This window comes from Dermacentor silvarum, chromosome 6 (assembly GCF_013339745.2).
Source record: "Dermacentor silvarum isolate Dsil-2018 chromosome 6, BIME_Dsil_1.4, whole genome shotgun sequence".
Lineage (NCBI taxonomy): Eukaryota > Metazoa > Arthropoda > Arachnida > Ixodida > Ixodidae > Dermacentor > Dermacentor silvarum.
In genome coordinates, this window is record NC_051159.1 from 98,824,279 (window position 1) to 98,837,851 (window position 13,573).

Sequence of the window (13,573 nt, forward strand, 5' to 3'; positions counted from 1 at the left end):
TTAGGCAGTGTAAATACCGGCTGGCTCCCCTGTACTGGGGAAAGGGTTAAAGGGAATAAAATGTGATAGAAGAAACAAATAAATAAAAACGTGAAGTAAGAAAAAAAGGGAATAAAATGTGATAGAAGAAACAAATAAATAAAAACGTGAAGTAAGAAAATTCGCGCAATAACGCGACCCTATGCGCTACAACGTTCAAAGCCAGTCGCACAATTCACAAGCTCTTAAGAACTTCAGCAGAGCCCTTAAGGCCTTGAGTGCCGAAGAAGCTTTTTCCTCTGTGAGGGGGCGATTGTCCAGTTTTTCAAGCGCAGTCGCGAGCACTTCTCTTGCCACAATGTCACAGAGGAGGTGCTTGATTGTCTCCTTGCAGCCACAGTTGTCGCAAGCAGGGCTGTCAGCCATTCCAATGCGGTAGGAATAGGCGTTCGTGAACGCCATGCCGAGCCACAGGCGGCACAGAAGTGTTGCTTCTGCTCGTGGTAACCCTGGTGGAAGACGGAGTTGTAGACGTGGATCCAATCTGTGGAGGTGTGCGTTGCTGAAATCACTTGTGTTCCACAGAGTCTGCGTAAGCTCGCGTGCGAGGGAATGAAGTTTTGTGGCTGCGTCTGTTCTCGACAGTGGTATTGATATAATAGGGGCACCATCGTGGGCCGATCGGGCAGCGTCATCCGCACTGTGATTTCCCGAAATTCCGCAGTGACTCGGTATCCAATGGTAGATGATGTTGTGCCCCTTGTCGGTATGTGATGGTGAAGTAGTCAGATGTCTGCGACTAATTGTGGGTTAGGTCCGTGGTTGAAAGGGGACAGCAGGCACTGGAAAGCTGCCTTCGAGTCACAAAAGATGGACCATGACTGTGATGATTTCGGACCAATAAATTCCAGAGCAGCACAGATAGCTGCGAGTTCTGCAGCCGCCGATAATGTAATGTGAGACTCCACAGCGGCAGTGTCGTCCGCAATGCAGGCCTGGAAGGCCACGAGCTGTTGGCAAGGCACGTCCCACACGTCTGCTGCAGGGCGCAACGGCGAGGCACAAAAGTCAATCCTCGCTGACCAAGCAGGAAATACATAATAATAATAATAATAATAATAATAATAATAATAATAATAATAATAAACATCACTCACACAGCATTAAGAGAAAACTTGGCCTCAGCTGTTTTGTTGGATTTGCCAGTGTGCAACCATTAGTGACCATTTTCAAAAATGAGGGGGCAAATGGCATACCCCCCCACTCTACATTTGACAGTGGTGGGACAAGCGCCTCCTCTTTCTATATAGGACCCCTACTAGCTTTAATGTTAGGCATGCAAGTTTTATAATGCGGGAATAAATGTAACTTGCGTATTTGGTTACGTCATTTCTGTGCTGTAGTGCCCATACATTCTCTGCAGCAGGCACAAGACGTTTCAAGTATCCCACTGTGGCTGCGTCTCTAATACAGCCTACCAGATTTTTTTTTTCACTCTCACATTGCTGCAGACGACACACATTTCTGGTTTGGTCGCAAAGGTATAGACAGATGCTAAACGGCTCACAAGGCTGCCTTAGGAAACTTTACATGATAATGCACCAACACATAAGCTCCCTAGAGCTCCGCCCTTGCGAACAAACTGACAAACTGATCCGTTGTTCCCCATGCTCCCTTTAAGCTTTTAACAAGGCATGCTTTATAATGTGCAGTGATTTAATGACTGAAAATTTATAAGCTTATGAATACAAGGATCTGGAAATTGATATTAATGGTGAGAAGGCTGTACATTATATTGGCAAACAACTCGAAAAGTATTATTCAATATGGCCTGATAAACTACTTTTCACAAACCACTATATAATCAAATGAGTGGGTGGGCCATTCCTGATACCAGTCCATAATGCGCTCTTGAAAGTGTGGTGTTAAATGACACATTAAATGTACATTGACCTGCAGTTACTCTGTTCTATTACTTGTGGACTACTGACCCTGCCAAGTAAAAACTGCTGTGACAGGGACATATATAGCTGGATCTCAAAATAGGCCGAATACATAGATACTAAAGTTGCAAGAAGGTAGGCCGCGCCAGTAGATTAAGTGCTTTCGAATTCCCTCAATGTTTACACAGCATGTCCATTTGCTATGTTGCATCTGTTTCATTAATATCATGAATACATACAACTGTGTAGAATAAAACACCGCAGTCAAGTTGCTTAGTTTCTACTACTTTATTTTCGAAAACTAATGTACAGCAATTGTCAACAGTATTTGGTGTATTTGGTGCGTGCATTTGGCATATGCATGGAAAACCTGCTCCTATGAACAACAACCGATGCTTGATTTAAATTACATGGGGAATGTTTTCAGCCACCTTACAGGTACAATACATGACACCCACAGGTTAGTCATTTTGTGCTGAATGCATGTATAATAACATATGCCTCTCCCCAGCTACACCAACATGGTGCTCGTTTGGCTACAGGGATAACCGACTTACGTCTTCTTCTTATACTGAAGCATCTTCTTGTTCTCAGTTTGTCTAAATTTTCTTCTCGTTTTGCTCAGAGCTTGTAAACACAGGATGCCGCTAAAGATGGGGGCGCAAAGAAAAGGCGGCAGCCGCATAAGGTCCAGTGTACAAACTCATTGTTCGGCTGAAAAACACGTCCAATACTCCAAAGTAATAGTAAGTTAGCAAACAATAACAAGAGTAAAACACCAGAATGAAAAAAAATAAATATTGTAAGTGTAGATCCATAAATATCGGAATGTCGAAAGAATTAGGCAAGAAACCGAACAAACCGGGCAACTTCTTAAAAAGGGTAAATTCTGCAAGTTCAAAAAGAAAAAAAAAGCAGGTTAAAAATATATTTCTTAAAAACATCGAAAAATAAATTTCTTCCTCGAATGACATATACAATACCACCAATATAATATTCTGTCTATACATGTGAAGACCGTGTATGCGAAAGCCAAACATCACAGATAAAACGATGGCCACCTTAACCACAACCACAGCTTTGAAAGCCTGATACGCACAAAATAGTTTTAAGACAGCATCCAACTAAAGGAGCCTGTGCGAAAAAAATAATAATAAAATAAAAAAAAACAAGGCGACCATTGTGCTCTGCAAACACTACACGTGCTCTTCTGTTTTACAAATGCAGGGTGAAGAACAGGAAAGAGCTAGATATGGCCACATACATATTATGGCTTTTTCTTTCTGTGAGCACAGAAAAAAGTATGCCTGGCACATAGGGGAGAGGAATGACAAGGGGGGGGGGGGGGGGGACATAAAAAAAAAAGTATAGGCACACAATAAAATTGTGACAGTTGGCTAGAAGTTTGTCTGTTTGCTGTTCAGGCCAGAGGCACAAGCAAAAGGCCCTCAGCAAAATATAAGTTACACTTATCAATACATTACAGACATAAAAAAAAAGATGAAAATGAGTGTTCACAGCTTTCGCAACATGGAAAGGTTGAGAACATCGGGAATGTTGATGTCTTCCAGTTGTATCCTGGATGGGTTGAAAGGAAACCTTATTGGGAATGCGAACTTGGTGTCCATCAGAAGCGTGTTGTCAGACACTGGCAGTGTCTCCTGGTTTCGTTCTTGAAGCTTGGCCTGAATCTTGCGTATGAACGAAACAGGAACCCTTTCCTCATACTCATCTGCAGGCGTGTACAAGTTGAGGATCTTTGTGATCTGAAAAAGAAGTGCATATGCAAACTAAGCGTTAAACATGCGACTACCACAGTGATGCTCCAAACCGCATGAAGAAGTAAGTGTTCCTAGTAGGTGCACACTTCTGGTTCCTCTTGTGAGTTATAACAGGCCTTATAAAAAATGCCCACAAATCGTTATAACATGCGGGAAACCCACTTCAAAAAGGTGCAAGCTCTAGAAACAGTGAATGAGTGCTTGTTGGTGGTAACACATCTTTAATTAGTGTCAGAAAGGGCTAAAATAGAATGATGCAACAATCATGCAAAAAGCGTAAAGTAACCGTTAATCATTTGCCTGACAGCAGTGTGTAATGTAGCCATGACTTGAGGCCTTATAAAAGCATGTTTAGTCACTAAACAAGACACTATTGCAGGCAGAAACAGTTGTGTAGGCGCGACATGTGCTCAAGTTGTGTGGAGGCATGCAAAACATGGCCCTTTCGCCTTGCAGACTGCCCCACTAACCTTGTTTGCATTTGACTTGCGAGTGACACCGTTTCTAAAAATATAAACAAATTACGGAGTTTAACGTCCCAATGCAACACACATGGACAACACGAACGTGGTGGTGGTGGTGGTGGTGAGTTCATATTATTTTGGATTTCTTGAACTTTCGTTAATGAGCACTTAAATCAGTAAATAGGCGTTTTTGCATTCCGCCCCATTGAATGGTGGTTCCCGTGGCCGGGAATCAAACCCGCGACTGCATATTCAGCAACAGAACACCACAGCCACTGAGCCACTGCGGCAGGTGACGACTTTTCTACTTTCACAGTTGGCAGCCCTTGTAGTTCCACTAAAATGCCTGACAGCTGCATGCAAAATGAAGACGAACCTGTGCTGTGGTGAGCTTGTCGCACATGTCACAGATGCTGGCAACATCTTCGTCCGTCTTGCGGGCCTGGAGCAGCTGCGATGCCTGAACTATGGGCTGAAGCGTGTCTAGCACCTCGCTCTGCGAAACCTTCTGGTCTCGGCACCACTGCTCCAGATGGCTCAGGTTGTATCTGCATGATTACAGCGCCGCCTCTCACCACTCAGTAATTCCTGCTACAATTCAAGTGCCAAGCACCGACAACAAACGGGGAACTATGCAATCTTCAGGGCAGTACGTACACATTTTTCGTGCACCACTTCAGAGATAAAAGAGAATTAGAATGGCAGAAAAAAGGAATAAATGAACAGTGACACTGTTCTAGAACAAAAAGTGGCAGGACCTGTCTTTGAGGGAAGCTGCAGCAAAAAGCAAAAAACTTCTATTTGCTATAGTTTGAACACAAAGCCTGGTATCCAAATCCACACTATAGTGGTCATACATACACATAAAGGTGTTTTTCAATTTCTCCACAAGCGCCAACCAGAACTCTTGTTCTGACTGGACGTGGGGCTCAAAAGGCTCAAGAGAGCCGTAGATTGGCACACTGGCATCTGCTAGTGTACCGTTCTCTTGAGCCCTTCAAGCTTTACGTTTAGTCATGGCAAGAGTTCTGATAGGCCCTGGTGCAGAAATTGCAAAAGCTATTAAGATGGCAGGGCAGAACTGTATATTAGCATGTTGCCGATGTTTGGTTCTCCTCAGTTAATAGTCATTACTGAAATTGTTACGATTGTCTTCGAAGAAAAGAGGTGCACAACGTGCTTGTTCGAAGCTCGTGCAGCGACTCTGGCAACCTGACACGTGCACTTCTTTTATTCATAGAATAAGCACCACTAGCTTTCAGTGGTGCTAGTTTTTGAAGGTGTATATTGCGGCATATTTTCTAGTACTACATGTGTTATCTGCGAGGAAATTGTTTTTCTACTGCTGAGATGTTCAACATTCTTTTGCAGTCCACAACAAATAAACAAAGACACATCAGTGTAGTTACAGTTACTACCGTATTTACTCGAATTTAGGCCGAATCCGATTCTAAGCCGACACCCCCAATAGTCCAAAGGCAGAAAAAAAAAAAAGAAAAAAAAAAGACAAAAAACTTATCTCGACTGAAGGTCGAACAAAAAAGCAAGTACAGCATTCGCAAAATGAAACAGCACTTACAGTAAAAGCTCGTTAATTCGGATCTCACGGGACCGGGAAAAATGTCCGAATTATCCGAATGCCGAATTAACAAATGAACAGGAAAAACAACATTAAAATCACGTTGGAGAAGCATACCTTTATTTGCTGAAGTATTTTGTTATACAGTTAAACCTGCTTATAACGAACCTCCATATAATGAATTCCTCGATATAACAAAGTTTTTATATTCCCCGCCATTACTTCGTAGAAGCACATGTATTTGAGACCTTTACGTAACGAAGTGGCAGCGGGAGATCCCCTCGATATAACGAATTTTCCCTTCCGACAACCTAGAGATTTCACCCCAAATTTCGTCACATTTGCGCGAGCAGCAACCGGAAGCACCTTCTCCGCCACGACGGAATGCGAAGCGAGCGCACGTGTGCGTGCGTGTGCGAGGCGGGCCTGCATCCCTCGACCCGGCGATCTTGCCGCCGCGGGCGTGACCTTTCCCCCTCCCTTCATTCAAACCTGATCCTGCCGCTTGCTGCAGCTGGCCTAGCCCGCCAGGCCGGCACTCTCTCCTTTTCCAGTTGGTGTTGCCGACGCGCTGGTACATGCTGTGACACATCACACACGCGCTGTCAAACGCTGGCGGCGTGTGGAAGCGCCGCTGGACAAGCGAGCGAAGTGACCTTCGTGCTGTTGTCTATCACTTCAACACAATCTGAGCATGGAGAACTCACAGCACGCACAAAACTACGAGCCGCCGACGCACCTACACTGCTAGACTCTGCCCCAACGCAGATCCCTTTCAAGATACGGCCCGCGCCGCCGCGCAGTACGCAGTTGATGCCAGAGTACAGTACAACGCCGCCCCGCTATCCCTCCCCCTCGCTCCCTCTTCGGTGCCTCGAGCACAATGGAAGAAGGCGCGCTTCCTCCCTGCTTTTCTTGTGCGTGCAAGATTCAGACACGGTCGTCGGCTCCCCTCACACGTTTTCACTCACACATACAGCATACGGCGTGCGGTGACTGCGTTATCACCCTTGGACTACAGTATAGACCACTTATAACGTAACCGCTTATAGTGCAGGACCGGATATAGTGCGGTCTTTTCAGACTCCCGTTAATTTTCCCATAGCACTCCATGTATACACGTATCGCTTATAGTGCAGTTGCAGGAAACGAAATACCAGTTACAGTGCGGCTGCCTGGGAGTACGGAAGTCAGCAGAGATGGCGAATGCTCCCCTCAAACGGGCGCCCCAAGGAGTGATCGAGGAAGAAAGAGACGAAGTGGAGGAGAAGGGCACATGGTGCGAACGAACAGCCAGTGAGGCTAAAACCAGAATCTTGAGTGCGAGCTGAGTCGTGAAATATCACGGCGCGCATACCGAGCGAGGGCCACGAAACGGCCAACGCTCGCTTCACGATAACGGCAGTAAACGAAACTTCAGCGAGCGAGCGGGCGGCGCCGGCATGGCACAGCGAAAGGCGCACGCGGAGACCGTGGAATGTGAGGGAGGAGGGCGGCAGGGAAGCGGATTTCGCCTTGGCAACTCCGCCGCTTCGGTGGCTCCCCTCGCCCTCCCTCGTAGCTCCCTCACTTTCGACTGTCACCGTGCGCGCCCGCCGCCGTGCAGGCGCCGCCGCTACAGCCGGCCCGGCGCCAGCTCCCCGAAGTTTCGTTTTCTGCCGTTATCGGGAAGCGGGCGTTTGCCGGCGTAGGTAGTTTCGTTGGCCGGCCTGGGACAGAGCCGCTGCTTCCCTCTGCGCCATAGCCGCAGCGTGCAAGGTCAACACGTGACTAAAAAGTAGAGGAAGCATAAAGGAGAAAGAAGGGTTTACTGCCATTTTCTACGCGTGGCTACGGTAGCGTGGCTGAGACGTCGGCACGTACACGCATGGAACACAGAATCGGCAACCTTGCCATTTGAGAGAGGGTGAAATGTCTGCCGCGTTTTTTTTTTCTTTTTTTTTTTTTTGTTTGTTCGCGCGCGACATTGAGGGGTCTCCCCTAAGCTTTTACTCTATGGCGGTGCCGGAGCAATGCCGGTCGGAGGCGCCGCCGCGTGATTTGGTTCGAATTAACGAGATTCGACTGTAAATTGAATGCAAACGTTCTAGCCGCATTCCTCGACTGTCGCTTACGTGTGGCGGCTCGGTGCACATGTTTTGCATATCTGCGGGCCTTCAAAATTGTTGCTTTGGTTATAGTGCGGTACCGCTTATAGTGCGGACATTCGTGACTCCGGCGACTTACGATATAAGCGGTCTACACTGTATCTATTTTGGAATATCTTGGAATATCTATGAGCCAAAACTAATTTTAAGGCCACAACACGTCATAAACACCATCTTTATATAGCAAATACAGATATCAAGGGTTATACATTTGCTGGCGGAAACCGAAAATACGCCAGAGTTGTCGCCCCCGGCACTTTGGGCGGCCAATGTCATCGTCAAGCCACCAAGCCAAGTGACATGAAAAGTCAAAATGGCAGCTTGGGCCGACGCAGGATGGCAGTTCGCAACGTATGATGCGGGAACGGTCCCACAGTTGAGACGGAACAGCGGGGTTACCAATGCATTGGGTTCTATGGGAGCTGTGCCGGGACCGGCCGAAAACGACGTAACAGCCGGGAAAACGCAGCCTCGGGGAACGTAACACGGGGTTCTACTGTAACACTATACGACGCTACGACGCCATTGTGATGTTCGCTCTTTGTTTCCGATGCCTCACGCTTGTGCGAAACGACACGCATCCACGCATCTGGTACCTGGTGTGACATTCCAAGGATGAGTGCTTCGACGAAAACGGAAAACGGGTGCGTGTTACAATTGAGGGCGCGTTAGAATCGAGTAAATACGGTAAGCGTTTCTTTTTTGAATTTTCGTGCCAAACCTGCATATAATGAAATCCTCTTTATAACGAAGTTTTTCAGGAATTTATCAATTTCGTAATATCCAGGTTTAACTGTAGTTGTCTGCTTTTTCGCACAAATTCCGGCTGACATTACAATTTTTCTTAACTCTTCCAAGTGGCCAACAGCACGCAAACTATCAGAACTGCTCAGGCAAACGTCCTCCAATATCAAAAGCGCCTCAGAGACGTCTCGTGAGGTGCAATGAGGTCGCGGCTGCACCTCCTCGCATGACTCTTCGTCAGAATCGTGGTCTTCCTGGGTGCCCGTGACATCATTAAGGGGGGACGCGGCTTTCGCATCGCGAAAAATGGCAAAAAAATCGATTTTTTGAAAATCACATTTTCAGTTTCTGCAACTCTTATTCTATCTGATTCCGAAATATCATCACTGAAAACCAAGTAGAAGTGCTCTAAAAAAATTGTTGTATCAGCCAAGGTGCCGAAAAATTGCGTGGAAATCGCGAAAGAACGGCGTTTTTCAAGCCACGATATCTCCGGAACGGCGCAGCCGAGCGCCGCCATCTTGGTCTCGTTGGAAAGCGCATTTCTCCGTCTTCAAATCTGCCGCTTCAGCTATCTCCTCCATACAGAAACAAGCACACAAAAAGCAAATGATTGAAGGTCGTGCCGGAGCCACCGATTGGCCGCGCCCGCCACGTGACCCCAGCGCGGTTCGCCATTGGTCCGGTGCTCGCTCCGTGATGGCGTCGTCTGCTCCGCTTGTTGCGGTCTCCTCGCGAGCTCCGGACAGTTTCCGTAATAGCGGACACGGACGACTATGCCACGGACCGTCCGGCTGCAGGCGCATCCACACGGCGGACGAAGCCCTCGCAGACGGCAACGCCACCGAGCCGGATTACTCTCGACCCCAGCCTCTGCGCTGGCTAGCAGCAGACTGGTTTGAGAGTTCCTTCCTACAAAATGGAGGCCAGCAAAAAGCGACGTTTGGCAGCGATGGCGGTTGTTTTGTTCGAGATTGACGAGGACTTTGACTTGTTTCCACGAAAACGGCGTTGTTTGTGGAAAGACTGGATGGGAAGGAAATAATTGGGGGTCCAAAACCTGCTCTACGAAGAGCTCCTGAAGACTGACCTCGACGAATACCGGAGGCTGCTTCGTGTAAACAGAGAGCAGTTTCTGCAACTGCTGTCGCGCGTGGGGCCCCGCATAAGAAGGGAGGATACCGTTATGCGCGGTTCTATATCAGCGGAAACCACGGTGTAAGAAATATAGTCTTACACCGTGCTGCAGGTCACACTGCGGTACCTTGCTTCAGGTAAGTATCACACGTTTCCAAGTTATTACAGAGATCGCCGTGGTAAATGTATATCGGTTGAAAACTGAGCTTGGTGCTGATCGAAGGCCGCTACACAAGTGTCTTTAAGTGCGTTCGTGTGGTAGTGTACAAGCTCAATCGCGCCCGAAATGTTCAATGCAGATCCAGAGGGTTCACGTGGAAGGGGTATCACGAGTGCGCACAAGTTTTGTATGGCCGTGCCGTCGGCACCGCCTTTCTGCATAAACATGCATGAGATAATATTGATCTATTTACACTTAACTACACCACTGAGTGTGATTGGTTTTCGCTGATACTCCATTCATTTACTGTTCTGAAACAACCAGATATCAGATGTATTTGTACACGTCCTACTTTTTTGTAGTCTGCTAGCGAGCAGTTGACTAAGATTTTTTTTCTTTGCAGGAGAGTCACTATTCCCTGTTTGTGACGGTGTCCGCATAATCTGCACGGCTGAGGTCCCACAAAGTGGGAAACTCTTCCACGATGTGGTTGAAATAAAAGGCGGCATCATCGCACAAATTCGTTGTTCACAGAAGTGAACGAAACCAGGAGCTATGAAGCACTGAAACCAGGCGCCAGCAAACAAAGTACTGATGCTGACTGCAATGCGGCTGTCCTCGAGCAGGAGAGAAGTGTACTGGTTGCCAGACACTGCGTGTTTATAAGCTAAAGCTGCGGCTTTACCCAGCCAGAATCCGGATGTGAAAAACGGCTTGGCGTTATCCGTCCGCGCGCCTCCCGGACGAGGCGCGGACGAGGCAAATCGCTGATGTGAGGTCACGTGACGCGCCATCCAGCCCTGCAAATCCGGATTCGGTCCTTCGTCTGGATGCACCATAATCTCGACGAGTGTTAAAGCGGGCGCTACGCGGACATCGCAGTAGCGTGGCCGATCCCGCTTTTTGTGGACGTCTCAAACTCGCGGCTAAGCATTCCGAGCATCGGTGACGCGAACTTCGCGACCGAGCTTCGGGCACGGAATGCTCGGACACGCGGCTAGGCCTTTCGCGCGTAGGCGTCTCCGACTCGGCGATGAAGCACATCGCGCGCGGACTTCTCGGATCCTTGCCTAAGCATTTCGTGCGTTGGCGCCTCCGACTGCGCGACTAAGCAAATCGAGCGTCGACTCCTCAAGCCCGCGGCTACACATTTCGCGCGTCGGCACATCGCTCAACAAGGGTCGACTCCTCGGACCCGCGGCTACGCACTTCGCGCGTCGGCACCTCGAGTGTCGACTCCTCAAGCCCGCAGCTAGGCATTTCGCGTGTCGGCACATCGCTCATGGAGTGTCGACACCTCGAGCGTCTATTCCTCGGACCCGCGGCTACGCACTTCGCGCGTCGGCACCTCGAGTGTCGACTCCTCAAGCCCGCGGCTAGGCATTTCGCGTGTCGGCACATCGCTCATGGAGTGTCGACACCTCGAGCGTCTATTCCTCGGACCCGCGGCTAGACATTTCGCGCGTCGGCACCTCGGACTGCGCGATTGAGCTTACCGAGCATTCGGACCCGCGACCAGGCATTTCGCGCATCGGCACCTCGGACTGCGCGACTGAGCTCATCGAGCGTCTATTCCGCGGACCCGCGACCAGGCATTTCGCACATCGGCACCTCGGACCCGCGGCTTAGCACATCGCGCGCCGACTCGATCCGTTATCGTAATGCCACGATATCTCGTAACAATACCTATCATACCACCCCTTCATAAAGAGAACCTCATCATGAGCTCTGTTCACTAGGCCACTTGGGCTGGCACAGACACCTGGCTGCAGAAGTGAGGCATGATACAAAAGTACAGACTGGAAATCACCTAGCAGCTCCATTGCTGCCTCTCTATCAGTGGCTCGCCTAACATCCATAGCCATTGTCAATGGAAGATGATTCAGAAGGCTGCTGAGAGCCTTCATTCAGTAACATGGTCGATTCTACCAAAAGAAAACAATGCCTCACTGACTGCACTAGAGGCTGCTATCAATGAGGCAGTCTGCAGATACAACGCTAGAACTACTGTATATTTATGCCCACATAGTTCTGCACCTCACTTGGTTTGAAACCCAGGCACCATGCTCTTTGTAGAGCAGCAGTAAAGAATGCCATACAAACATGAAAAAGGCAGAACGAAGGCTCAGCAGACCAGAGAGACACATGTCCAAGAAGCCCCACATAACAAAAAACATCAAAGATTACAACTTTGGTGCGTTTTAGAGAACTGAAGAGAAGGTGCAACTTTGAGAGCCGTTTTCTCAAAACTGTTTTTTCGCCTTTCTGCTCAGTTTCTGGAGCTGATTTCTTCGTTACCGTTTAGCCTATTTCGATTCTGTTTTTTTTTGTCACGTTTCTTGGGCTACTGTGCAGGTCGAGACAGTCTCGCATTTTTATGTTCACTTTTTATAAATTTATGGCGTGGCTATTCGTTCACCCTGAAAGTGTGCTTGGTGCGAAGGTAACTTGAGAAATGACTATGTAAAAAATTTGCGTTGCGAAAAAAAAAAAAGTAAGACTGTCACGACCTTCAGCACGCATTGAGCTATGCAGTCAATACTCAACGAGCCTTCCATCATGTTTTTTAAGCTCCCCAGGCCCTCCAGAAAGTTCAAGAGAGAAAAATTCTGCTCAATAAAATGTTCTCAAGGTATCACTCTGAAACTTTCATGGAAGTATCAGGGAGACATTCTAAACATTTGTGCCAATTTTCATCAAAATCCATGAAGAAATCAGGAAGTTGATTTTCAAAGCCACGTCCCCCCTTAATAATTTCTTCATCAGTCAGGAGATCAGTCGTGGCGACACAATCATCAATCGCGATGTACTGTAGTCCTGAAGGGTCACATCTGTGGGAAGGACAGCATCGAAGGTCGGGCAGTCATCGTTGGTGGACTCGGCTGACACCTCGTCGACGCCATCGTCGGCTACTGCCACATGCTCGGGCTTCAAAAAAACGCTGTGCCAAAAACAGTTGGCGATGACTTGCGGAGGTGTATTTTCCCAGATGTGGGCGATGATGTGCACTGCGCCAAGTAAGTCCACTTGATACAAGTTTTGAACTTCTGAGCATAAGATCATTCGCTCTAGCAGGTGCTTGCAGTACTTTGACTTCATGTAGTAAATGATACCCTGGTCCATCGGCTGAAGGGCAGATGTAGTGTTGGGTGGCAAAAAAACTACTTTGACACTATTCAGTTCCACTGTACAGTTATGGGCACTGCAGTTGCCAACAACCATAATTATCTTGCGGTCCTTAGAAGTGAAGTGCCGGTCTAACTGCTGCAGCCAGCCTCGAGAAATGTCCGAGGTCATCCAAGCCTTCCTGTTCGCTGTGTGCTCGACAGGAAGGCTTTTGATGTTTTTAAAACAATGTGGCTTATGCGCCTTCCCGATGACAACAAGTGCCAGTCATATTGGCGGCAAGAAGCACAGTTATCCTTTGCTTGCACTTCTTGCCAGCAATGCATGGATCCTCTTTGAAAGTCAGTCTTGTCGAGCAGAACTCTGAAAAATAGAGCAGTTTCGTCTGCACTGAACACGTCACGTGGTTCATATGCGGCAATGTGCTTAAACAGCTTCACATTTCTCCACTCGGTGGTCACGCTTTCGTCAACGCTGGCCTTTTCGCCGCACACACTTCTGAAGACGAGTTCG

At 48.0% G+C, this 13,573-nt stretch overlaps 1 protein-coding gene across 1 annotated transcript in view; it reads right to left on the minus strand.

Annotated features, from left to right (window-relative positions):
• Nucleotides 1–2,195: 2,195 nt before the first annotated feature.
• The window catches only part of LOC119455754 (unconventional myosin-Va), a 90,521-nt gene continuing 79,143 nt past the window's right edge, over nucleotides 2,196–13,573 (minus strand). The window contains exons 37-38 of the mRNA XM_037717202.2: nucleotides 4,544–4,715; nucleotides 2,196–3,688 (exon numbers count right to left, since the gene is read on the minus strand). Of these exons, the coding sequence (XP_037573130.1) occupies nucleotides 3,437–3,688; nucleotides 4,544–4,715 (424 nt within the window). The 3' untranslated portion in view covers nucleotides 2,196–3,436. The remainder of the gene's footprint in view (nucleotides 3,689–4,543; nucleotides 4,716–13,573) is intronic.